The 19290-nt window shown below is 39.7% G+C and overlaps 1 protein-coding gene across 2 annotated transcripts in view; it reads left to right on the top strand.

Annotated features, from left to right (window-relative positions):
* Positions 1-19290, top strand: part of SCLT1 (sodium channel and clathrin linker 1) — a 125535-nt gene that overhangs the window by 69167 nt on the left and 37078 nt on the right. For both annotated transcript variants that reach the window (XM_074950852.1, XM_074950853.1), the window contains exons 18-19: positions 3257-3449; positions 8630-8826. In XM_074950852.1, coding sequence (XP_074806953.1) covers positions 3257-3449; positions 8630-8826 — 390 coding nt within the window. The remainder of the gene's footprint in view (positions 1-3256; positions 3450-8629; positions 8827-19290) is intronic.

The following is a 19290-nucleotide window of genomic DNA, read 5'->3' as shown; positions in this document are numbered from 1 at the left end:
TAATGTCAGGGTGTCCCCCTGCCCCTTGCTCCTGCACCCCGCTTACCCCATCTTCCATAGAACGGGGGGGACACACGGACAGAGGGAGCTGCTGCCTGGTCCCAACTTGCTGGTCTAATTAACAAGGCAGTGTACTTCTGACCCCACTCTTCGTACTTAAAGGGGAAATGCGCATATCTGTCTCTCAAACACACACTGGGTATGTGTCTGTCTCTGTCTGCCCTCCCTCCTTTCCTGCTGCCTTGTAGAGTGTGAGACTTAACCCTTGAGGGCTCAGCCAATTGCTAGTTCATCATTTAGCAGTAAGGCATTCCCTGGGAAATATCCCACCCTCTGACTCCTCCATCTCAACCAAGCTTCACAATCATCATCACTGTGTACCGGCATTAAATTGTTTGTTTAAAACCTATATATAGGTGAAAAAAATTTCCCTGGAACCTAACCCCCTCATTTACCTTAAGTCTTATGGGGAAATTGGATTTGCTTAACATCGTTTTGCTTAAAGTCGCATTTTTCAGGAACATAACTACAACGTTAAGTGAGGAGTTCCTGTAACCACTATGTCCTACTAATCAGTATTTCATTCAATATTTCCATGTGATCCAAGTAGTCTTGTGTCAAGTGTTTGTATTTTGTCCTAAGTTCTTATTCAGAAGTATGAATAGTAGGTTGTCATAATCATTCTTTTTTAAAATATGCAGCATTGGATGATATAAGTGAGGACGACATATTTTAGAACTAAACAGATTTTTTGACAAGATCAGAGCTGAAAGCAGTTCTCTTACAAAGGAAAAAATAGAAACCATTTTTCTGGCTAATAATCCTATTTTAATTGTTAATGTTATCTGCTTGGAAAACCATTTTTTGCAAAATATTCAGAAGAATTCCTATTTTTTAGAGTCAGCATACAGTAGAGTTCTAATTGGTCTATATAATACCATCTGTGGTTTTGTCCTCCCCAAACCACTGCACAGGACGCCCATACTATTATTGTGGTAGCATCCAAAATGTGCTAGGTACTGGACAAATGTAAGTCCCCACAATCCTTCCCCTAAAAAGTTTATAATCTAAACAGATAGAGTTTGAAGGGTGGAGGAAAGGAATGCAATATAGCTTGCTGTGCTTTGCTTTGCTTGCTTGTGTGTGTTGTGGAGGGTGGGAGTATCTGAAATTGAAGAAGAGTCAATGAATGGTGGAAAGGGATTCTGGGAGTTAGAGGAGAGTGGGGAAAAGGAACAGGAAGCTGATGGGGAGGAAGGTAGAAATAGGGAAGAGAGGAGAGTGAGGAGCAAGTAGATAGCAGGCAAAATGAGTGAGAATAATGAGATTGGTGCAGTTAGAGGTATGAGGTGGGGGCAAGATGTAGGTGGGACTAACAGAAATAGAGTAAATGAGAGGAAATTATCCAGAGTAGAGCCTTGTGAATAATCACTTTTTCAGTTTGCTGGCCAAATTAGGGTTGGGTGGAGTTTTGGATGGACCCAAAACAAAAAACCAAGGGGGAAAATTTTTTTTTTTTTTTATTTCAAGTATTTTTTTTCCTTTTAAATTTAAAGCAAAGATAAGTTGGAAATGCCATTCACAAAACCCCGGGAGATCACAATACAGCCCATCCCCTTATAGCTAGGTTTGGCAAAACTTGATTTTGACTTTTATTTATAACGTTGACTGATATTGATGTTTACTCTTAAGCATTTTTTCTAATTTGTATCAATTTACATTTGCACATTTGCACAAAATCATGGATTTTAAGCATTTTTTATTTCTATTTAATATTTGACAGTTATGGGAAGTTAGAAGGGGGTCAGACAATTATTTAATGACAGTAGACATTGAGATTCATAAAGTAAAGCTTTGTAACTATTAAAACACAAATGGTCAACATCACGTGTCAAAATACACAAAGTAAGTACCCTCAAATCAAACTCTAATTTCTCAAGCAACATTTTTCTCACTTTGCCTCTCTATAAAGTTTTATTTTTTTTTTAGTTGGTTTGTGTATGTACAGTGAAATGGATGTTTACTAATTAAAAAAATCTCACCCTTCCAAGTCTACTTATAACCTGTTGTCCCATGGTTAGAGCACTCACCTGGAATGTGGGAAACCCAGGTTCAATTTCCTGCTCTACCTGCTAGGGAGCAGGGATTTGAACTTGCGACTTCCATTTTATAGGTCAGTGCCCTAACGACTAGGCTAGAGGGAATTCTGGGTTGATCTCTCTCTGTCTCTCCTGTTGAAGCTGTTCTACTTTCAATAAATAATATTAATTGAGCCAGAGGGAGACTGTGTATCCAAGTGATTAAGGCACTTGTCTTGGATGTGGGAGGCCCAAGTTTAAATCCTTGTTCCAAATCAGGCAGAGTGGGGACTTGAAGCCCACCTGCTCTCCCATATCCCAGGTAAGTGCTGCCCCCACAACAGTATAGAGTATAAGGGAGCACCCCCACCACTGAAGTCAAGTGGCATCTAAGTCCCCTTGAAACTATTCAACAATTTCATGTCAAATCAACAATCAGTTTTGGTCGAGCTGAAGATAAATTTTTCAGCAAATGAGCTATTCAGCCAAAAAAATTTGCCGTACGATAATCCAGAGTCCAAATTTGAGTTCAATTAATTATTTACTTATGTATTAGTAATTTTTTGTATTATCATAGTGGCTAGAAACTTATGCTTGGTGCAGTACAAACATAACAAAAGACAGTCCCCTTCTCCAAGGGCTTAATGCAGGTTTCCTGAACTTTGGCCTCAACTCTGGCTATCCTGTTCCCTTGTGAAATCCAACCTCCTATATCTCAAACGCAACCATCCTTTTTAATTAATGTAGTTAATTTATCATATGAAGATTTGTGTATAGTTAATTTTCCATGGTCATTCAATGCTTGGCCTCTCTGAGGCTGACAAAAAGGAAATTTTAAAATTGAATTAAATATTTTTGTGAATTTTTTTGTGGCTGTTTGTTCCTCTTAGACATAGACATCACACACCCAATGAAATAAAAATTAATTTCAAAAATATTTGTACTTTTAAATATGAAGCATTAAAAAGAATTCACATGTTCACCCATCCACAAATACATTGTTGTTGACAAGCATTATGAATTTTAAAAATAAGTATTTGGCCTTCAAAATACAAAATATAATTAAAGGTTCTAATTAAAAGGCACACACAAATGATAGGGAAACTTAGAAAAATGTAGACTGAACTTGACTTAACTCCTGAGTTGATAGTCTAATGAGATTTGTTTTCCCTTTTCAGCTCCGAGGAAGAGATATCTCGTTGCCAGGAAATGGTTCGCAAGCTGCAAAGCATTCTGGATTCTGAAAGAGAAAACTCTGGCTCTATTAGTGAACAAAGACTAAAACTTCATCAAGAAAATGAACAGTTGCGTAAAGAAGGAGAGGACTTGAGGAAACTGGTCATGGAGGCACAACAAAAAGCTAAATTAAAGGTACCAGCAAAACAGACTAAATAATAAAACATTTCTGGTTATCTAACTTTAACTGGAGCCAAACTCACTACTGATTGGCAAACTGAGCTCCAGTGGAGTTATATCTGCTTGCAGCAGTGATTTGATCCCAGATCTCCGAAACAGCAAGATTAACATTAACCACTGTGTTTTCCAGTGTGCTCTGAGGCATCTTCACATGCCAGTTTCTTCCTTTTCCCCTTCTCATGTTAGTTATAAGGACTGCAACATGGTTGGAACAAGCTTGGAGAGTTGGGAGATTTGCAGGTGAAAATGTTTCGGAGAACACAGCTACCAGTTCTGATCTTCAGCCTTCCCTCGTGAACCTTCTGTGGTTCCCCACTGAAGTATCCCAGTCTGACATGACCTGAGGAATTCTGTCAGACTGGGACTTGACTCTGCGGTCTTAACAACTGAAGATGGGAGGTATAGGCTATGGGGAAGCGGGGATGAATAAGATGGATATGACTAGAGGCAAAAATATAAAATTCAATGTTTGTGAATATAAAGACAAGAGGAAAAACTTGTCTGTTTGGAATGGAGGTTTGGGAATTAGGGAGTTGGCATATGGAGAGCCCATGGAGCTAGTATTGTAGTGAAGACTACTTTATTTTTAACAGCTATGATAATAAAGTCAGTTACAGTCCAAAAGTCACCACCTTCAGAGCACTGCCCTTGATATTCAACGAGAGATCCAGGAAAAAGTATTTAACCTTGGAGAATTTAAAACATTTAAGAGAGAGGTCAATTTGCTGGCAATAAAAAATAAAATTATTGTACACTCTATTTACAAAATTCACCAAATAGTATTACATGGCTGGCTAATTGGATGGAAATCAGAGGAAAACTGCTCAACTTGACTTACGTTTTTTCCTTTGTTTCCTTGGCAATTGATACGTGATCAGCATAACATACTCAGGTATGTATCATTACATTTTTCAAGAACCAGTGGCTGAATCTAATTTTCCACATAATATGGAGAACTTTAAAATTTTGTGTTACATGGTAAATTAAGAAAGCATTCCATGTTCATTGGTGCATTTAAGGCTCCTTGTCATAAACTGAGTGGTTAAAGGTATATTGATTGACCAGAGGTAAAATCTCAATCATATGGTTACAATAAACCAAATGGACCTGCCTTGTATACACTTCACTTGTGTGTTTGTGAAAGGGGAAGAGGATTTATGCACACTTTTCATTACTTTACATTTTAAAAATATAAATCTTGAGTTTGCAGGATGGAAATATTTTACTGACTTAACTAAATCTTATCATTTCTTTGTGTTAGCGGGTTGTTTTATTTATGTGACTAAATGGTACTAAGATACCACAGTGCTTAATTTTTTAGAATGTATAGACAAATGTTACCAGGGTTTTTTTTTGAGACTTATAATATTGCATCAACACACTTAGAGAAAAGAAACTGATTTAAAAAACTTTTAATGGAATACATAAACTTTAAAGGTATACCATCAAATCAAAATAGTTTAACAACAAAAGTTAAAAGCAGTTTCATGTACTTCATCAGCCTTATGCCAATTTTCATAGTTTCATAATCACATTTTCTAGGTTTTAAAAAATATTTCTCTCCTTTGTTTCTGTGTGAAAGACGGTGTGGGATGTAGGAGGAAGACTGGTTACTCATAAAGTAACAAAACTCAAGAAGTTTTCCCCCTTAATCTTTATTTTATGATAAGTTTCAATGTTACTTCTAACTACAGAAAAGAAAAAAAAATCAATAGTCACTACTGGAATAAAAAAGATTCTCTTTAATGTCACATATAACTTACACCTATAAAAAATGAGTGAACGTTACATTACACTTTTAGAATTCATGTGCCAGTGGATTTGTTTGGGGGCACAAATGGAAGTGAGTTTTGTTTTTTAAATAACTCAAAGCCTGAGCTTGTTTTTGTTACAATTTATTTTAATAGTATGAAACTAAGGTTTTTCTATTAACTGTAAGAATTCTAGAATTATAAAATGCCAAAAAAGTAGATGAGGTGCTCCTTTATATTCGTGCAATAAGCAAAATAAATATCAGTTTACATTGCTTTTTCAGGTAATATATGCCTATTTATATCTTGTGTATTCAAATAGGATAGTTATGGGGGGGAGTGAATCTTCAAAATCTAATGTTCCAATAACAACTTTGAAAATTTGATCTTTTAGGCCATACCATTCTTACGAAAGAAATATGATGTAATGATTTAGAATTCTTATTGAATGTTGTATGTAAATTTAAATACAAATATTTATAGGCAGTTCTGCAGAAATGAGACACGTCACCCCATTGACCCGTTATTTATTTTTATATATAAAAATACTCATTTGGAGTTTTTTGATATAGGTAAATTTAGAAAAAATTGTTTCTAAAGCTGTCAATTTGTAGGATTGCATGTGTACATCCTCTACAAAGAAGAAAGGACCGTAAGCGGTCTAAAATCCTACCTGCCACATGGGGCCACAACAGTGGTACCCCTAACTCACCCAGCAATATCGTCAATCTATCCAGCTACACACTCAGCCCGTCAGAAGAGTCTGTCCTATCTCAGAGACTCTTCTTCTGCCCCGCCATCCCCACAAACATGATACAGTTGTGCGGTGATCTGGAAGCCTACTTTCACCATCTCCGACTCAAAGAATACTTTCAAGATAACACTGAACAGCACACTAATACACAGATACCCTCCCACCAACAACACAAGAAGAAGAACTTGACATGGACTCCTCCTGAGGGTCAAAATGACAGTCTGGACCTATACGTAGGATGCTTCCGCCGACGTGCACAGGCAGAAATTGTGGAAAAACAACATCGCTTGCCTCAGAACCTAAGTCGTTCAGAATGCAATGCCATCCACAGCCTCAGAAACAACCCTGACATAATCAAAGAGGCTGATAAAAGAGGTGCTGTTGTCATCATGAACAGGTCTGACTACCGAAAGGAGGCTGCCAGACAGCTCTCCAATACCAAATTCTACGGCCACTTTCCTCAGATCCCACTGAGGAATACACTAAGAAACTGCACCATCTACTGCGGACACTCCCTACACTAACACAGGAACAAATCAACATACCCTTAGAGCCCCGACCGGGGATGACATCTTCATCATCTGGACCCATAGGAAGGAAACCCTGGAAGAATTCCACCACGATTTCAATAGCTTCCACTCCACGATCAACCTCAGCCTGGACCAATCTAAACGGGAGGTCCACTTCCTTGACACCACGGTGCACGTAAGTGACGGTCACGTTAACACCACCGTATACCGAAAACCCACCGACTGCTATTCCTACCTTCATGTCTCCAGCTTCCATCCCGGACACACCACACGATTCATTGTCTACAGCCAAGTGCTGAGGTACAACCGCATTTGCTCCAATCCCTCAGACAGAGGCCAACACGACAAGATCTTCACCAAGCATTCTCAAACCTACAGTACCCACACAAGGAAATAAAGAAATGGATCAACAGAGCCAGACGTGTACCTAGAAGCCACCTGCTGCAAGACAAGCCCAAGAAAGAAACCAGAACTCCTACTGGCCATCACATACAGTCCTCTGCTAAAACCTCTCCAACGTATCATGAGTGATCTACAACCCATCCTGGACAACGATCCCTCACTTTCACTGGCCTTGGGAGGCAGGCCAGTCCTCGCCCACAGACAACCTGCCAACCTGAAGCATAATCTCACCAACAACTACACACCGCACCATAGTAACTCTAACTCAGGAACCAATCCATGCAACAAACCTTGATGCCAACTCTACCCACATATCTACACCAGCGACTCCATCCCAGGACCTAACCAGATCAGCCACACCGTCACCGGTTCATTCACCTGCACATCCATCAATGTAATATACGCCATCATGTGCCAGCAATGCCCCTCTGCTATGTACATCGGCCAAACTAGACAGTCCCTACGTAAAAGGATAAATGGACACAAATCCGATATTGGGAATGGCAATATACAAAAACCTGTAGGACAACACTTCAACCTCCCTAGACACACACTAGCAGATTTAAGGGTAGCCATCCTGCAGCAAAACAACTTCAGGACCAGACTTTAAAGAGAAACTGCTGAGCTTCAGTTCATTTGCAAATTTGACACCATCAGCTCAGGATTAAACAAAGACTGTGAATGGCTAGCCACATACAAAAGCAGTTTCTCCTCCCTTGGTGTTCACACCTCAGCTGCTAGAAGAGGGCCTCATCCTTCCTGATTGAACTAACCTTGTTATCCCTAGCCTGACTCTTGCTTGCATATTTATACCTGCCTCTGGAAATTTCCACTACATGCATCTGATGAAGTGGGTATTCACCCATGAAAGCTTATGCTCCAATACGTCTGTTAGTCTATAAGGTGCCACAGGACTCTCTGCCGCATTTTCAACAAGTGTCATTTAAGATCAAAGATACTAACAGAAACAACTGAAAAACATGAGTTGGGGAAGGATGTGTGGAGAGAGTGATTGTTTACACACTAACCCGTCAAATTAAAACTTTGAGTTAACCAATACTTATGTCCACTAGGCTTTTCAAAGTCAGTTTACAGGATTTTCACTATACTCCAGGTTGTACATTCAGACTATGGACTCCTCAAAGCTAGCAAGATGGCTTTCTTGTTCATCTGAAATCCGATGTATCCATAGGCTAAATGTATATTCAACATAATTGGTTATCTAACCTTTGTTGCTGTATTTGCTTGTGTAAGGACCTGGTACTCTGTGTGTACAATTGTACACCTAAACAAGGTCTCAGTTAAGCACACAACTGAGCCTGCACAGTTACTTAATATTTGAATTTTAGTAGTTCTTGAATTTTAGAAGTTCTCACAATGTGATAGGTGCTTTCCAAACATACAAGATGTAAGCCCTTCCCCAGAGAGCTCAACTTCTTAGAATACAAGTAGTTTACAGAATTCAGGGGAGAAGGATAAAGCATATATTCAATTTATAAAAACAATACTCATCAGAATCTTCACTACCGTTTATTGACATTTGTCCTAGATTTTAAATGGATTTTATGAGCATATTTCTATATGCACATTTAAAGTGAATGTTTTGGGGGGGTTTATTCTTGGACTAAAGTTGCAAACTTCTATTGTCTGATTGTGGCCTATTGTGGTGTTGGTTTTTTGTTTTTGTTTTTACTGTAGATAAGCACAATGGAACATGAGCATTCGGTGAAGGAGCATGGGTTTGAGGTTCGACTGAAAGAGATGGAAGTCACTAATCGAAATTCCACTGTTGAACTGAGACGTTTGTTGGTGGCTCAGCAAAAAGCAACGAACCGGTGGAGGGAAGAAACAAAGAAGCTTACAGAAACTACAGAAACCAGGATCAATAATCTGAAGTAAGTGCAATCAATCTTTGTACCTTGCCAAACAGACAATACTGTGTGTGTTTTTGACATTTTGTAATGGCAAAAAAAGTAGTTCCAATATGTCACTTTATTTTAATACTGTTTTTTAAGTAAACTTTACTCATTTTAGAAAACTTAACTTTGGCTTATGAAAACACCTATATTTACAGTTCTTCAAGGTACCATCTGTATGTTTACAGTTGTGGGATGAATCATGGAATTTCAGGAACATTCTGAAAACATGGCCTGTTGGAGCTGCATGAGTCTCTCTTATGACACCAGATGCTCTGAGATGGGGTTATAAAAGAGCCATATGACCTTTGTCATCTCAGTTCCTTTCTTTCTTGGCTAGATTTTGTTATTAGGGACCTTTCTCCATATTAAGAGCATCTTTTATGTTAAACAGTATCCCAGTTGGTGTTGCCTAGTTTTCATTATTACACTCTTTGTTTTTGGCTGGACCAGGGTCCTGGAGTCTCTTTGGCCATAGCCAGTCTCTGGGTCCTTCTCCACCATCTTTGGCTTATGTAGGATCTTCAATACTATCACTGGAGTGTATGATCATACCTCTGAGGGTATGTCTGTCTACACTGCAATTAAACACCTGCAGCTGGCCAATGTAAGCTGGCTTGAGCTCACAAGGCTCAAGCTAAAGGGCTGCTTAATTGTGGGGTAGGCATGTGGGCTTGCCTAATTAAAGGGCCTCTTAGCCTGAGCCCCAAAAGCCTGGGTCAGCCACAGGTATTTAATTGCAATGTAGACATATGCTGTGTACACACTCTTCTGGGGAAAGCTCTCTTAGTCCAGTGCTCTTGGAACTGGGTGTTAGGGATGAGTCTTCATTTAGGCTTCATTTCCTCCAGATGTTCTTCTTTGCCTCAGCGCCACGTGAGTTGGGCTGAAAGGCTCATTGGCGCACACCTCAAAGCAAGAGTGTGTTAATGTCCCAGGGCACTCATTCTCTTCCAGGCCCCCTTTCCTTGGCCTCCCTTTAGTCCACAGACTGCTTCTCCTTATTGGCAGGATTCTCCTAAACCTAGCAACTAAATGTAGCATGAGAAGAAAACGACATATCTCCTGTATATAGTGGTTTCTGAAGTTGTGCAAATAGCAGCTCTGCTGTTGTATTTCTTCTCATCGGTATATATATTAAATAGTTCTTTGAGTGATGGTCCCTATGTGTATTCCAAATGTGAGCATGTGTGCGTACCATGCTCCTGAGTTCAGAGATATTTAGCAAGCAGTATCCATTGGTCTGCACATACGTAGTTGTTCTTCTTGTGCTCTGAACTGAGAGTATGATGGAAAGTGCACACTGGCACTTTTCCAGTTCCTTCTACTGCTTCATGGCTGGAGTCAGAATATTCTGTGTCCACAGCTTCTTCCTTCGACTGTTTTAGTCTGTAAATATATTGTAAATAGTTTATTTTATATTTTTACTCTTTTAGTCTTAAGTCCTGGCATAGTTCGTTATTTTCCCTGGGAGGATAGGCTTATGCCTAGAGTCCTGGGATACAAGCATTGCATTTCCTGCCCCCTCTCCTTTTCAGTGAATGAGAAACACCAGTGCTGCCTTTATTGTCTACCCCAGGCTCACATCTCGGCTAAGTGTAGTATTTGCCACCCCTTCCCTCCAAGAACTTGAGGGTTGAGAGCTAAGACATAAAATATCTGGAGGAGGAGGCCATAAGACCCCAATCAGACCTGGGCCAGGGAGTGCCTCTCCAAGTATGAGCTCAGGAGTCAAGACTAAGACTTCCAAACCTAAGAAGATGATTTCTCATGAGAGTAAAGGGCACTCTTACAAACATAGAGACAAACCCTCTTTTTTTTTCCAAAGCTGCCCCAAAGAAAAGAGATTCTCCCTGACTTCTTCAAAGTCAGAAGAATCCTTGTGCATGGATCCTAAAGATTTAAGCCCAAGTAAACCACCTCAACAGGAAAAAGTGGTACAAAGGAGCATGGATCTGTCAACTCTGGTACCGGTTCTGATATGCAAACTGAAAGACACATCCACTGCCACTCCCTTTGATGTAGAGATTACACTTTGGGCTAATATCGTCATGGCCCCAGACAGATCAGGCTTCCACTGTGGCTAGGGAAGCACCAGATCCAACAGCTCTACCAATTGACCTACCCCATACCCTGGGGCAGTCTGAGAACTACATCTCCCCAGATGACATTTTTACTCTTCCCTATCCTCCTTCCCCTTCCTCTCGTCTGTCTTTATTCAAAGACATAGTTACTCTGGAGGACATGGAGCTGCTCTCGTCTCCCACCTACAAGCCTCAGTACCCTACCGGTTCGCCAGTAGTTCGGGTTCCAGTTTTTTCATCCAGTGAGTCAGTCTCTCCAAAAGAGCTTCTACCCTCTCATAGAGAAAGAGGCCCAAACAGAAGCCCTAAGAGATCAGAGTTCCATTCTCTGACCAGATATAACTTTCCAAGAGACTGGTGATACCCTCTCAAGAGGTCCTCCTCATATAGGCAGTATTGGATCCCTTAGGATCCTTATGCTACGCACCCAGAATCAGACCATGAACCTTACTTACCATGTCCTTGCCAAGATCAGCCAGCCCCTTTGGAGTATATGGAAGATGAAGCTAAACCAGATCCAGTGGTTCTGGGAGTGATTTCATCCTCTTTCCCAAATGAGGCTGTTTCCCCATCTTGACCAGCGCAGCCTGATGGCTACAGGCAACATCAGGGTACCTACAAAGGATTGTATTTGAGTTTCAGATACAGCTTGAACTCCTAAGATCTTCACCTCACACTCGAGTACCTACGTATGTTAATTTAAATAAAAATGACAAGTGAATTGATCAGTTCAGCAAACAAACATATCAGACTGTCTCCATTTATCCTGCTCTGATTCTTCAGCTTGTGGTGTTTTCATCCCCAGGGACACGTGGCATGTTTTTTTAGATTTAAAGTCCATAGACAAGTAGAGACTGTAGGTAGACAAGTAGAGACTGTTTGAATAGTGCTCTTTAGTTGTTGTGTATTAGTGCATGCAGTCAATCCTAATAACACAGACATAAAACAAAATATACTAGGCAGTGTTTTCAATGTGGATAAAGTGCATTCATTTTTCACATCACAAAAAGAATTAGTTTGTATGCATGTACACTAATGTGAGAAAGTTAAAATGTCATTTTTATAGCTATATTCATTTTCTGAAATGCAAGATGTACTCAAGTATACACACATGCTAATGAGATTCCTTATCAGGAAGATGATAAATGTCAAATGTAAGTTTAAAAAAAGGAAAGACTTTTGCTCTTACAGGTATTGTGAAATGTAAAACATTTTCATTTAAGAGGTTGTTAAAAAGGAAATATTAAAAGTTCACAAGCTTGGTTTTTTAAACCTCAGATTAACCGATAGACTTGTCACATATAATTATTTTTAACAGATTACATGTCCTAAAATGAACCATAATGCTCCTGATGTTCTCTTTGTAGTAGATAACTGGTGAATTTTTTGAAGCATAACTTTTATTTGTAAATCTCATTCAACCTTTTCAGCTGTCAGAAACAGAATGCTCTTAGTCTGAGTTGGAGCTGAGCCCAGGTCTCCAACTGGAACAGGGAAAATAACCTCTGAAGTTTGTGTCCTACAATAACTGTACATTGCTGCTAACACACGTACTGTTTGTTTCTCTTTCTAGAGAAGAAAGCAAACTTGTCGTCTTGTAAATGCCATTAGTTTGTATAAAGTACAGGAAAGCCATCTCTGACCCACATTAACACTGACAATGTTTGGCAGCATAACTCTGTTCCAAAGCTATTTCTGTTTAACAGGAGCTAAGTTAACTTAACTTTTTCTTGCTGTACTTAGCAGGAATTGTATCTGAGATAGCAGCGGGGAATAGAGAAGGCTTTGGAGACTGGCCAATAAGCAGTCGAAGGGCGAGTGAGGATCAGAGTATGTCATGGATGAGGAAGGAAGACAGCAGAAGGGGAAGGGTTAAATGACCAAATATTGTACATTTAAGGAGGAAAAGCAATGTATCTGTGGGAAGAGAATTGTTGATAAGCAGGAGGGAGAGGATGATGGATAGAAAAAGATTTGTGCCTGGTTTTGACAAGAAGAGAAGAGATATAAATAGGCTAATGAGAGGATGGAACAAGACACACTAAAAATGTACTTAATTATTAGTATTGATTGTGTTTCAGGGTTTTAGCGATGTAGTGAACGACCAATAGTATCATAGACAATAGAAACTGAAAAGATATTTAACAATATTTTAGCCCTGATTCTCCACTGTCCTGCACCTGAGTAGTTATTTACACCCTACAGAATGGGTTAGATTTTTCTCCCTTATCTTTATTATAATAATCTTAGTGGGTAAAATATTTTAAATAGCAATGCGATTCTTTTTTTCCTCTTAGATGACATTGTCTCTTTAAACATCTAGAATGTGTGTTTTGAAAATAGCTTACTGTGACTTTAAACTTTAGTGAAATTTGAATTTTTCAAAAGCATCCTGCTTAAATGGTGGGCAAAGTTTTAATAGAACATGTTCACCACCTAACGTTAATCATTATCTTCCCTGAGTGTGGCTGATCATCTTGGGTCTTCTACTATTTAAACCACTGTTGAAACTCCTGTTGACTTGAATTGAAGCAAGATTGTGCCCCTTATTTAATACATATTCATGGTATGAAACATCTCCGCATAGCCAGATTTACAACACTGAATTTTAAATTTCACTTTAGATGACCAGTTACTGTGAACAGATACTTTTAGAGAGCTGCTAAAGTTTAGGAAATGAAGCAACTTCCACAGTCTGTTTAGAAGACTTGCAGTGATTCCTGAGAGATTAAAATTGTTGCTAATGCTACACAACTACAAGATTTAGTGTTGCCAAAAACTTTTCATATAGATTCAGCCCTAGAGATGGCAGGCTGAATGCTGATCCAAATAGTTTGATTTTTAGAATAGCTATCCGGGGGAGAGCTTTATGAACTCTTTTTTTAAACCCACCATATACGCTATTTAGCAAAGATTTCAATTTTTTTCTTAGAGGAAGAAAATCTTGTTTCACTTCTTCAGAAAGAAGCCATCAAAACCCAGAGCTCTTATGTGAGGTGTAATGAACAATACATCTCATCTTCCAAGTTTGTATGCATTAACTTATTTGAACAGCTGACTGTGTGTAATTAGTTAACTCTTGCTGATACTTTCTATAATCTATTCTAAATATTTGAGTAGTGGAGAAAACTTTTTTCATAGTGTTTTACAGAAAGATAATTTTAAACAATTGCATTTGTGCGAGTAAACAAATGTAATCTGGCGTTTGCTCTCTGTAAATGCACATTGTATCGTCTGAGGATTAGCCATTCAGTCAGCTAAAGCAACATGTGAGCTGAAAGAGACAGGAAAAAAAACATCCAAGAGCAAAGAAACTACTCAAACTGTTCTTCTCCATCCAGCATCCTGGGTCATCCTGGCTGATGTTGGACTTTATTAAACACACCTTTCCGTTAAAAATAAATAAATTAAATAAAGCATTCTAGGAAGAGTGAAATCATCTGTGGAAATAGCCACTTTCCCTTTCAAAGTTATGTGTAGGACAAAAATGCTAAAACATTGCTGTAATGGGTCAGAACCTTCAGTTGTTGATTTAGCTTCATCAAACTGCTGACATGGGATATAACAACCTGTTTGTCATGTCTGTTGTGGTCTTTGAACCTTCAAAATGTGACTCATATTTTTCATGAAATGTTCCTGTTTATATGTGAGAAATTGTCCTCATGGTGTCATCTGCTGATGTCCTGCAAAGAGTTAATGTCTTATTTACTAGTGTAATAGCTATTTCATCAGACAGTACTGCCTTAATGAGCAGAAAAGAAAAAAAACCTCAATTCTTTCCATATTAAAATCTATACGCAAGCCATGTGGAGTACCTCAGTCGCTGTAGCAGATATTCTGCACTAAGTCTGGCAGCAAGTGGTGTCACATTTGGAGGTGACATCATAGTTAGTGCTTATAAATATCTATAATTTTAGCCCTCCTCAGAAAATGAAGCTAAAAGAATCAGTTTGTCCACCATGATGTAGATACGGTAAAAATGGAAACCAATTCTTTGCCTCCCTCCCCTGCCCAAAAAATGTTTGACTTTGGTATAGTGTAATTCTTCATTAAATCAATGTTCTGTGATTGATGCTCTGATACTAATTGACAAGAGCCTTAAAAATACCCATAAATAAAATAAATTGTACCTATTTTTGTATGTGCTATTTTAAATATTTTAGACACTCTGTGTGCCCCCATACCAAGGCATGTAGTGTGGAATGCAATTGATATGAAAATTAATTATACTATTTATAGACTCATAGACCCATAGACTTTAAGATCTGAAGGGACCATCATGATCGTCTAGTCTGACCTCCTGCACATGGCAGGCCACCCTGTCCTGTGATACACCCAGAACCACTGGCTGAGTTTCTGAAGTCCTCAAATCATGATTTAAAGACTTCAAGTTGCAGAGAATTTGCCATTTACACTAGTTTAAACCTGGAAGTGATCTGTGCCCCACACTGCAAAGGAAGGCAAAAAAAACCCCCAGGATCTCTGCCAGTCTGTCATGGGGGAAATTCCTTCCCATCCCTAAATATGGTGATCAGTTAGACCCTGTGCATGTGGCAAAGACCCACTAAACAGACACCTGGGAAAGAATTCTCTGTAGTAACTCCGAGCCCAACCCATCTAGTGTCCCGTAACGGGCTATTGGAGATATTTGCTGCTAGCAGTCACAGATTGGCTACATCAGGGGTTGGCAACCTTCGGCATGTGGCCCATCAAGGTAGACTGCTGGCAGGTCGCGAGACCTTTTGTTTATGTTGACCGTCCGCAAGCATGGCCCCTGCAGCTCCCAGTGACCACAGTTTGCCATTCCCGGCCAATGGGATCTGCGGGAAGCCACAGGCTGCAGGGGGGTGCTGGCTGCCATTTCCTGCAGCTCCCATTGGCTGGGAACAGCAAATCATTGCCACTGGGAGCTGTGGGGGGCCATGTCTGCAGACGATCAACATAAACAAAATGTCTTGCAGTCTGCCAGTGGATTACCCTGATGGGCTGCATGCCAAAGGTCGCCAACCCCTGGGCTACATGCTGTTTGTAGGCAGTCTCATCATACCATCCCCTCCATAAACTTATCAAGTTCAGTCTTGAAGCCAGTTAGGATTTTTGCCCCCCACTTCTCCCCTCGGAAGGCTGTTCCAGAACTTCACTTCTCTGATGATTAGAAACCTTCATCTAATTTCAAGCCTAAACTTGTTGATGGCCAGTTTATATACATCTGTTCTTGTGTTGACATAGGTGCTTAGCTTAAATAACTCCTCTCCCTCCCTGGTATTTATCCCTCTGATGTATTTATAGAGCGCAATCATATCTCCCCGAGCCTTCTTTTGGTTAGGCTAAACAAGCCAAGTTTTTTGAGTCTTCTCTCATAAGGTAGGTTTTCTGTTCCTCTGATCATCCTAGTAGCCCTTCTCTGCACCTATTCCAGTTTGAAGTTACCATACACACTGTAACCAGAGTGATCAGGTAAGGTGAGCTATTACCAGCAGGAAAGCGGGGGGCGGGGGGAGAAAACCTTTTGTAGTGATGATCAAGGTGGGCCATTTACAGCAGTTGACAAGAACGTGTGAGGAACAGTGGGGGGGGGGAGGGATGTTTATCCCCCTTCCCCCCCCCCCCCACTGTTCCTCACACGTTCTTGTCAACTGCTGTAAATGGCCCACCTTGATCATCACTACAAAAGGTTTTCTCCCCCCGCCCCCGGCTTTCCTGCTGGTAATAGCTCACCGTACCTGATCACTCTGGTTACAGTGTGTATGGTAATACGTTGTTTCATGTTCTCTGTGTATATAAATCTCCCCACTGTATTTTCCACTGCATGCGTCCGATGAAGTGAGCTGTAGCTCACAAAAGCTTATGCTCAAATCAATTTGTTAGTTTCTAAGGTGCCACAAGTACTCCTTTTTCTTTTTGCGGATACAGACTAACACAGCTACTATTATGAAAATTTACATACTGGCAATATCTCCCAACTTTGTGTCATCCGCAAATTTTATTAGCACACACTCACTTTTTGTGCCAAGCTCGCTAATAAAAATGTTAAAGAAGATTGGCCCCAAGACTGATCCCTGAGGGATTCCACTGCTAGCCCGACAGTTCACCTTTCAGTATGACCCATTTTAGTCTCCCCTCTAACCAATTCCTTATCCACCTTTCAGTTTTCATATTAATCCCCATGTTTTCCAATTTAACTAATTTCCCATGTGGAACTGTATCAAATATTTTACTGAAATCCAGGTAGATTAGATCTACTGGATTTCCTTTGTATAAAAAGTCAGTTTATCTCCTCAAAGGAGGAGATCAGGATGGACTGGCACAATCTACCATGTTGTATGGTTTTGTAAAACCATGTTGTATTTTATCCCAGTTACCGTTTGCCTCCATGTCCTTAACTATTTTCTCTTTCAGAATTTGTTCCAAGACCTTGAATAGAATTGTGGTCATACTAACAGGCCTGTAGTTTCCTGGATCACTTTTTTCCCTTTCTTAAAAATAGGCGCTACATTAGCAGTTCTCCAGTCATGGGATACAACCCCCAAGGTTACAGATTCATTAAAAATCCTTGCTATTGGGGTTGCAATTTCATGTGTCAGTTGCTTTAATATTCTTGGATAGAGATTATTCGGGCCCCCCGATTTTAGTCCTATTAAGCTGTTTGAGTTTGACTTCTACCTTAGATTTGGCAACTTCCACTTCCATATCCTTGTTCCAGTTAGCCACCCTGCCACTACCCCTAAGATTTTCATTACCCTTATTAAAAACTGAGACACAGTATTTTGGGTGTTGGGCTATGCCTAGTTTGCTATCCTCATGTTTAGCTGTCCCACTTCTCCTTTCTTTGTTTTCTTTTTATTTATATAGCTACGAAACCTTTTATTATTGATTTTAATTTCCTTTGCAAGGTCCCATGCTTGCTTGGCTTTTGGCAGTTCTCACTTTATCCCTACACTTTCTGACCTCTAAGATACAGCTTTCCTCACTGATCCTTCCCATCTTCCATTCCTTGTAGGATTTCTCTTAATCACCTATTTGAAATGCTTGCTCAACCAGCTTGATCTGTTACACTTCCCTACATTTTTTCCCCCTTGCTTGGGATGCAGGCTTCAGAAACTTTGACTTAAAGTAGCTCCAGACCTCCCCCACGTTCAGATCCGTGAGTTCTTCAGTCCAGTCCACTTCCCAAACTAATTCCCTTATTTTTTTAAGTTTTCCCTTTTTAAATCAGGGATCTAGTTGCAGATATATTTTTGTTTATCCTTCTGTTTAGTTTAAACTAGGGCTGTCGATTTAATCGCAGTTAACTCGCGTGATTAACTTGAAAAAATTAATTGCGATTAAAAAAATTAATCGTGATTAATCGCAGTTTTTAATCGCACTGTTAAACAATAGCATACCGATTGAAATTTATTAAATATTTTGGATGTATTTCTACATTTTCATATATATTGTATTCTGTGTTGTAATTAAAATCAAAGTGTGTATTTTTTGAGACAAATATTTGCACTGTAAAATTGATAAAAAAAAATAGTATTTTTCAGTTCACCTCATACAAGTACTGTCGTGCAATCTCTTTGTCACATAGCTGCACTCAAAAACAAAACAATGTAAAACTTCAGAGCCTACAAGTCCATTCAGTCCTACTTCTTGTTCAGCCAATCAGTAAGACAAACAAGTTTGTTTACATTTGCAAGAGATAATGCTGCCCTCTTCTTATTTACAATGTCACCAGAAAGTGAGAACAGGCATCTGATGGCACTTTTGTAGCCCGAATTGCAAGGTATTTACATGCCAGATATGCTAAACATTCGTATGCCCCTTCATGCTTCGGCCACCGTTCCAGAGGACATGCTTCCATGCTGATGACGCTCGTTAAGAAAATAATGTGTTAATTAAATTTGTGACTGAACTCCTTGGGGGAGAATTGTATGTCCCCTGCTCTGTTTTACCTGCCTTCTGCCATATATTTCATGTTCTAGCAGTCTTACATGATGACCCAGCACATGTAGTTCATTTTAAGAACACTTTCACTGCAGATTTCACAAAATGCAAAGAAGGCACCAATGTGAGATTTCTAAGGATAGCTACAGCACTCAACCCAAGGTTTAAGAATCTGAAGTGTGTTCCAAAATCTGAGAGGGACAAGGTGTGGAGCATGCTTTCAGACGTCTTAAAAGAGCAACACTCCAATGCGGAAACTACGGAACCCAAACCACCAAAAAAGAAAATCAACCTCCTGCTGGTGGCATCTGACTCAGATAATGAAAATGAACATGCGTTGGTCCGTACTGCTTTGGATTGTTATCCAGCAGAACCCGTCATCAGCATGGATGCATGTCCCCTGGAATGGTGGTTGAAGCATGAAAGGACA

This window comes from Natator depressus, chromosome 4, assembly GCF_965152275.1.
Source record: "Natator depressus isolate rNatDep1 chromosome 4, rNatDep2.hap1, whole genome shotgun sequence".
Taxonomy (NCBI): Eukaryota; Metazoa; Chordata; order Testudines; family Cheloniidae; genus Natator; species Natator depressus.
The sequence above is the reverse complement of the archived record's forward strand: the minus strand, read 5'-3'. Positions and strand labels throughout refer to the sequence as shown.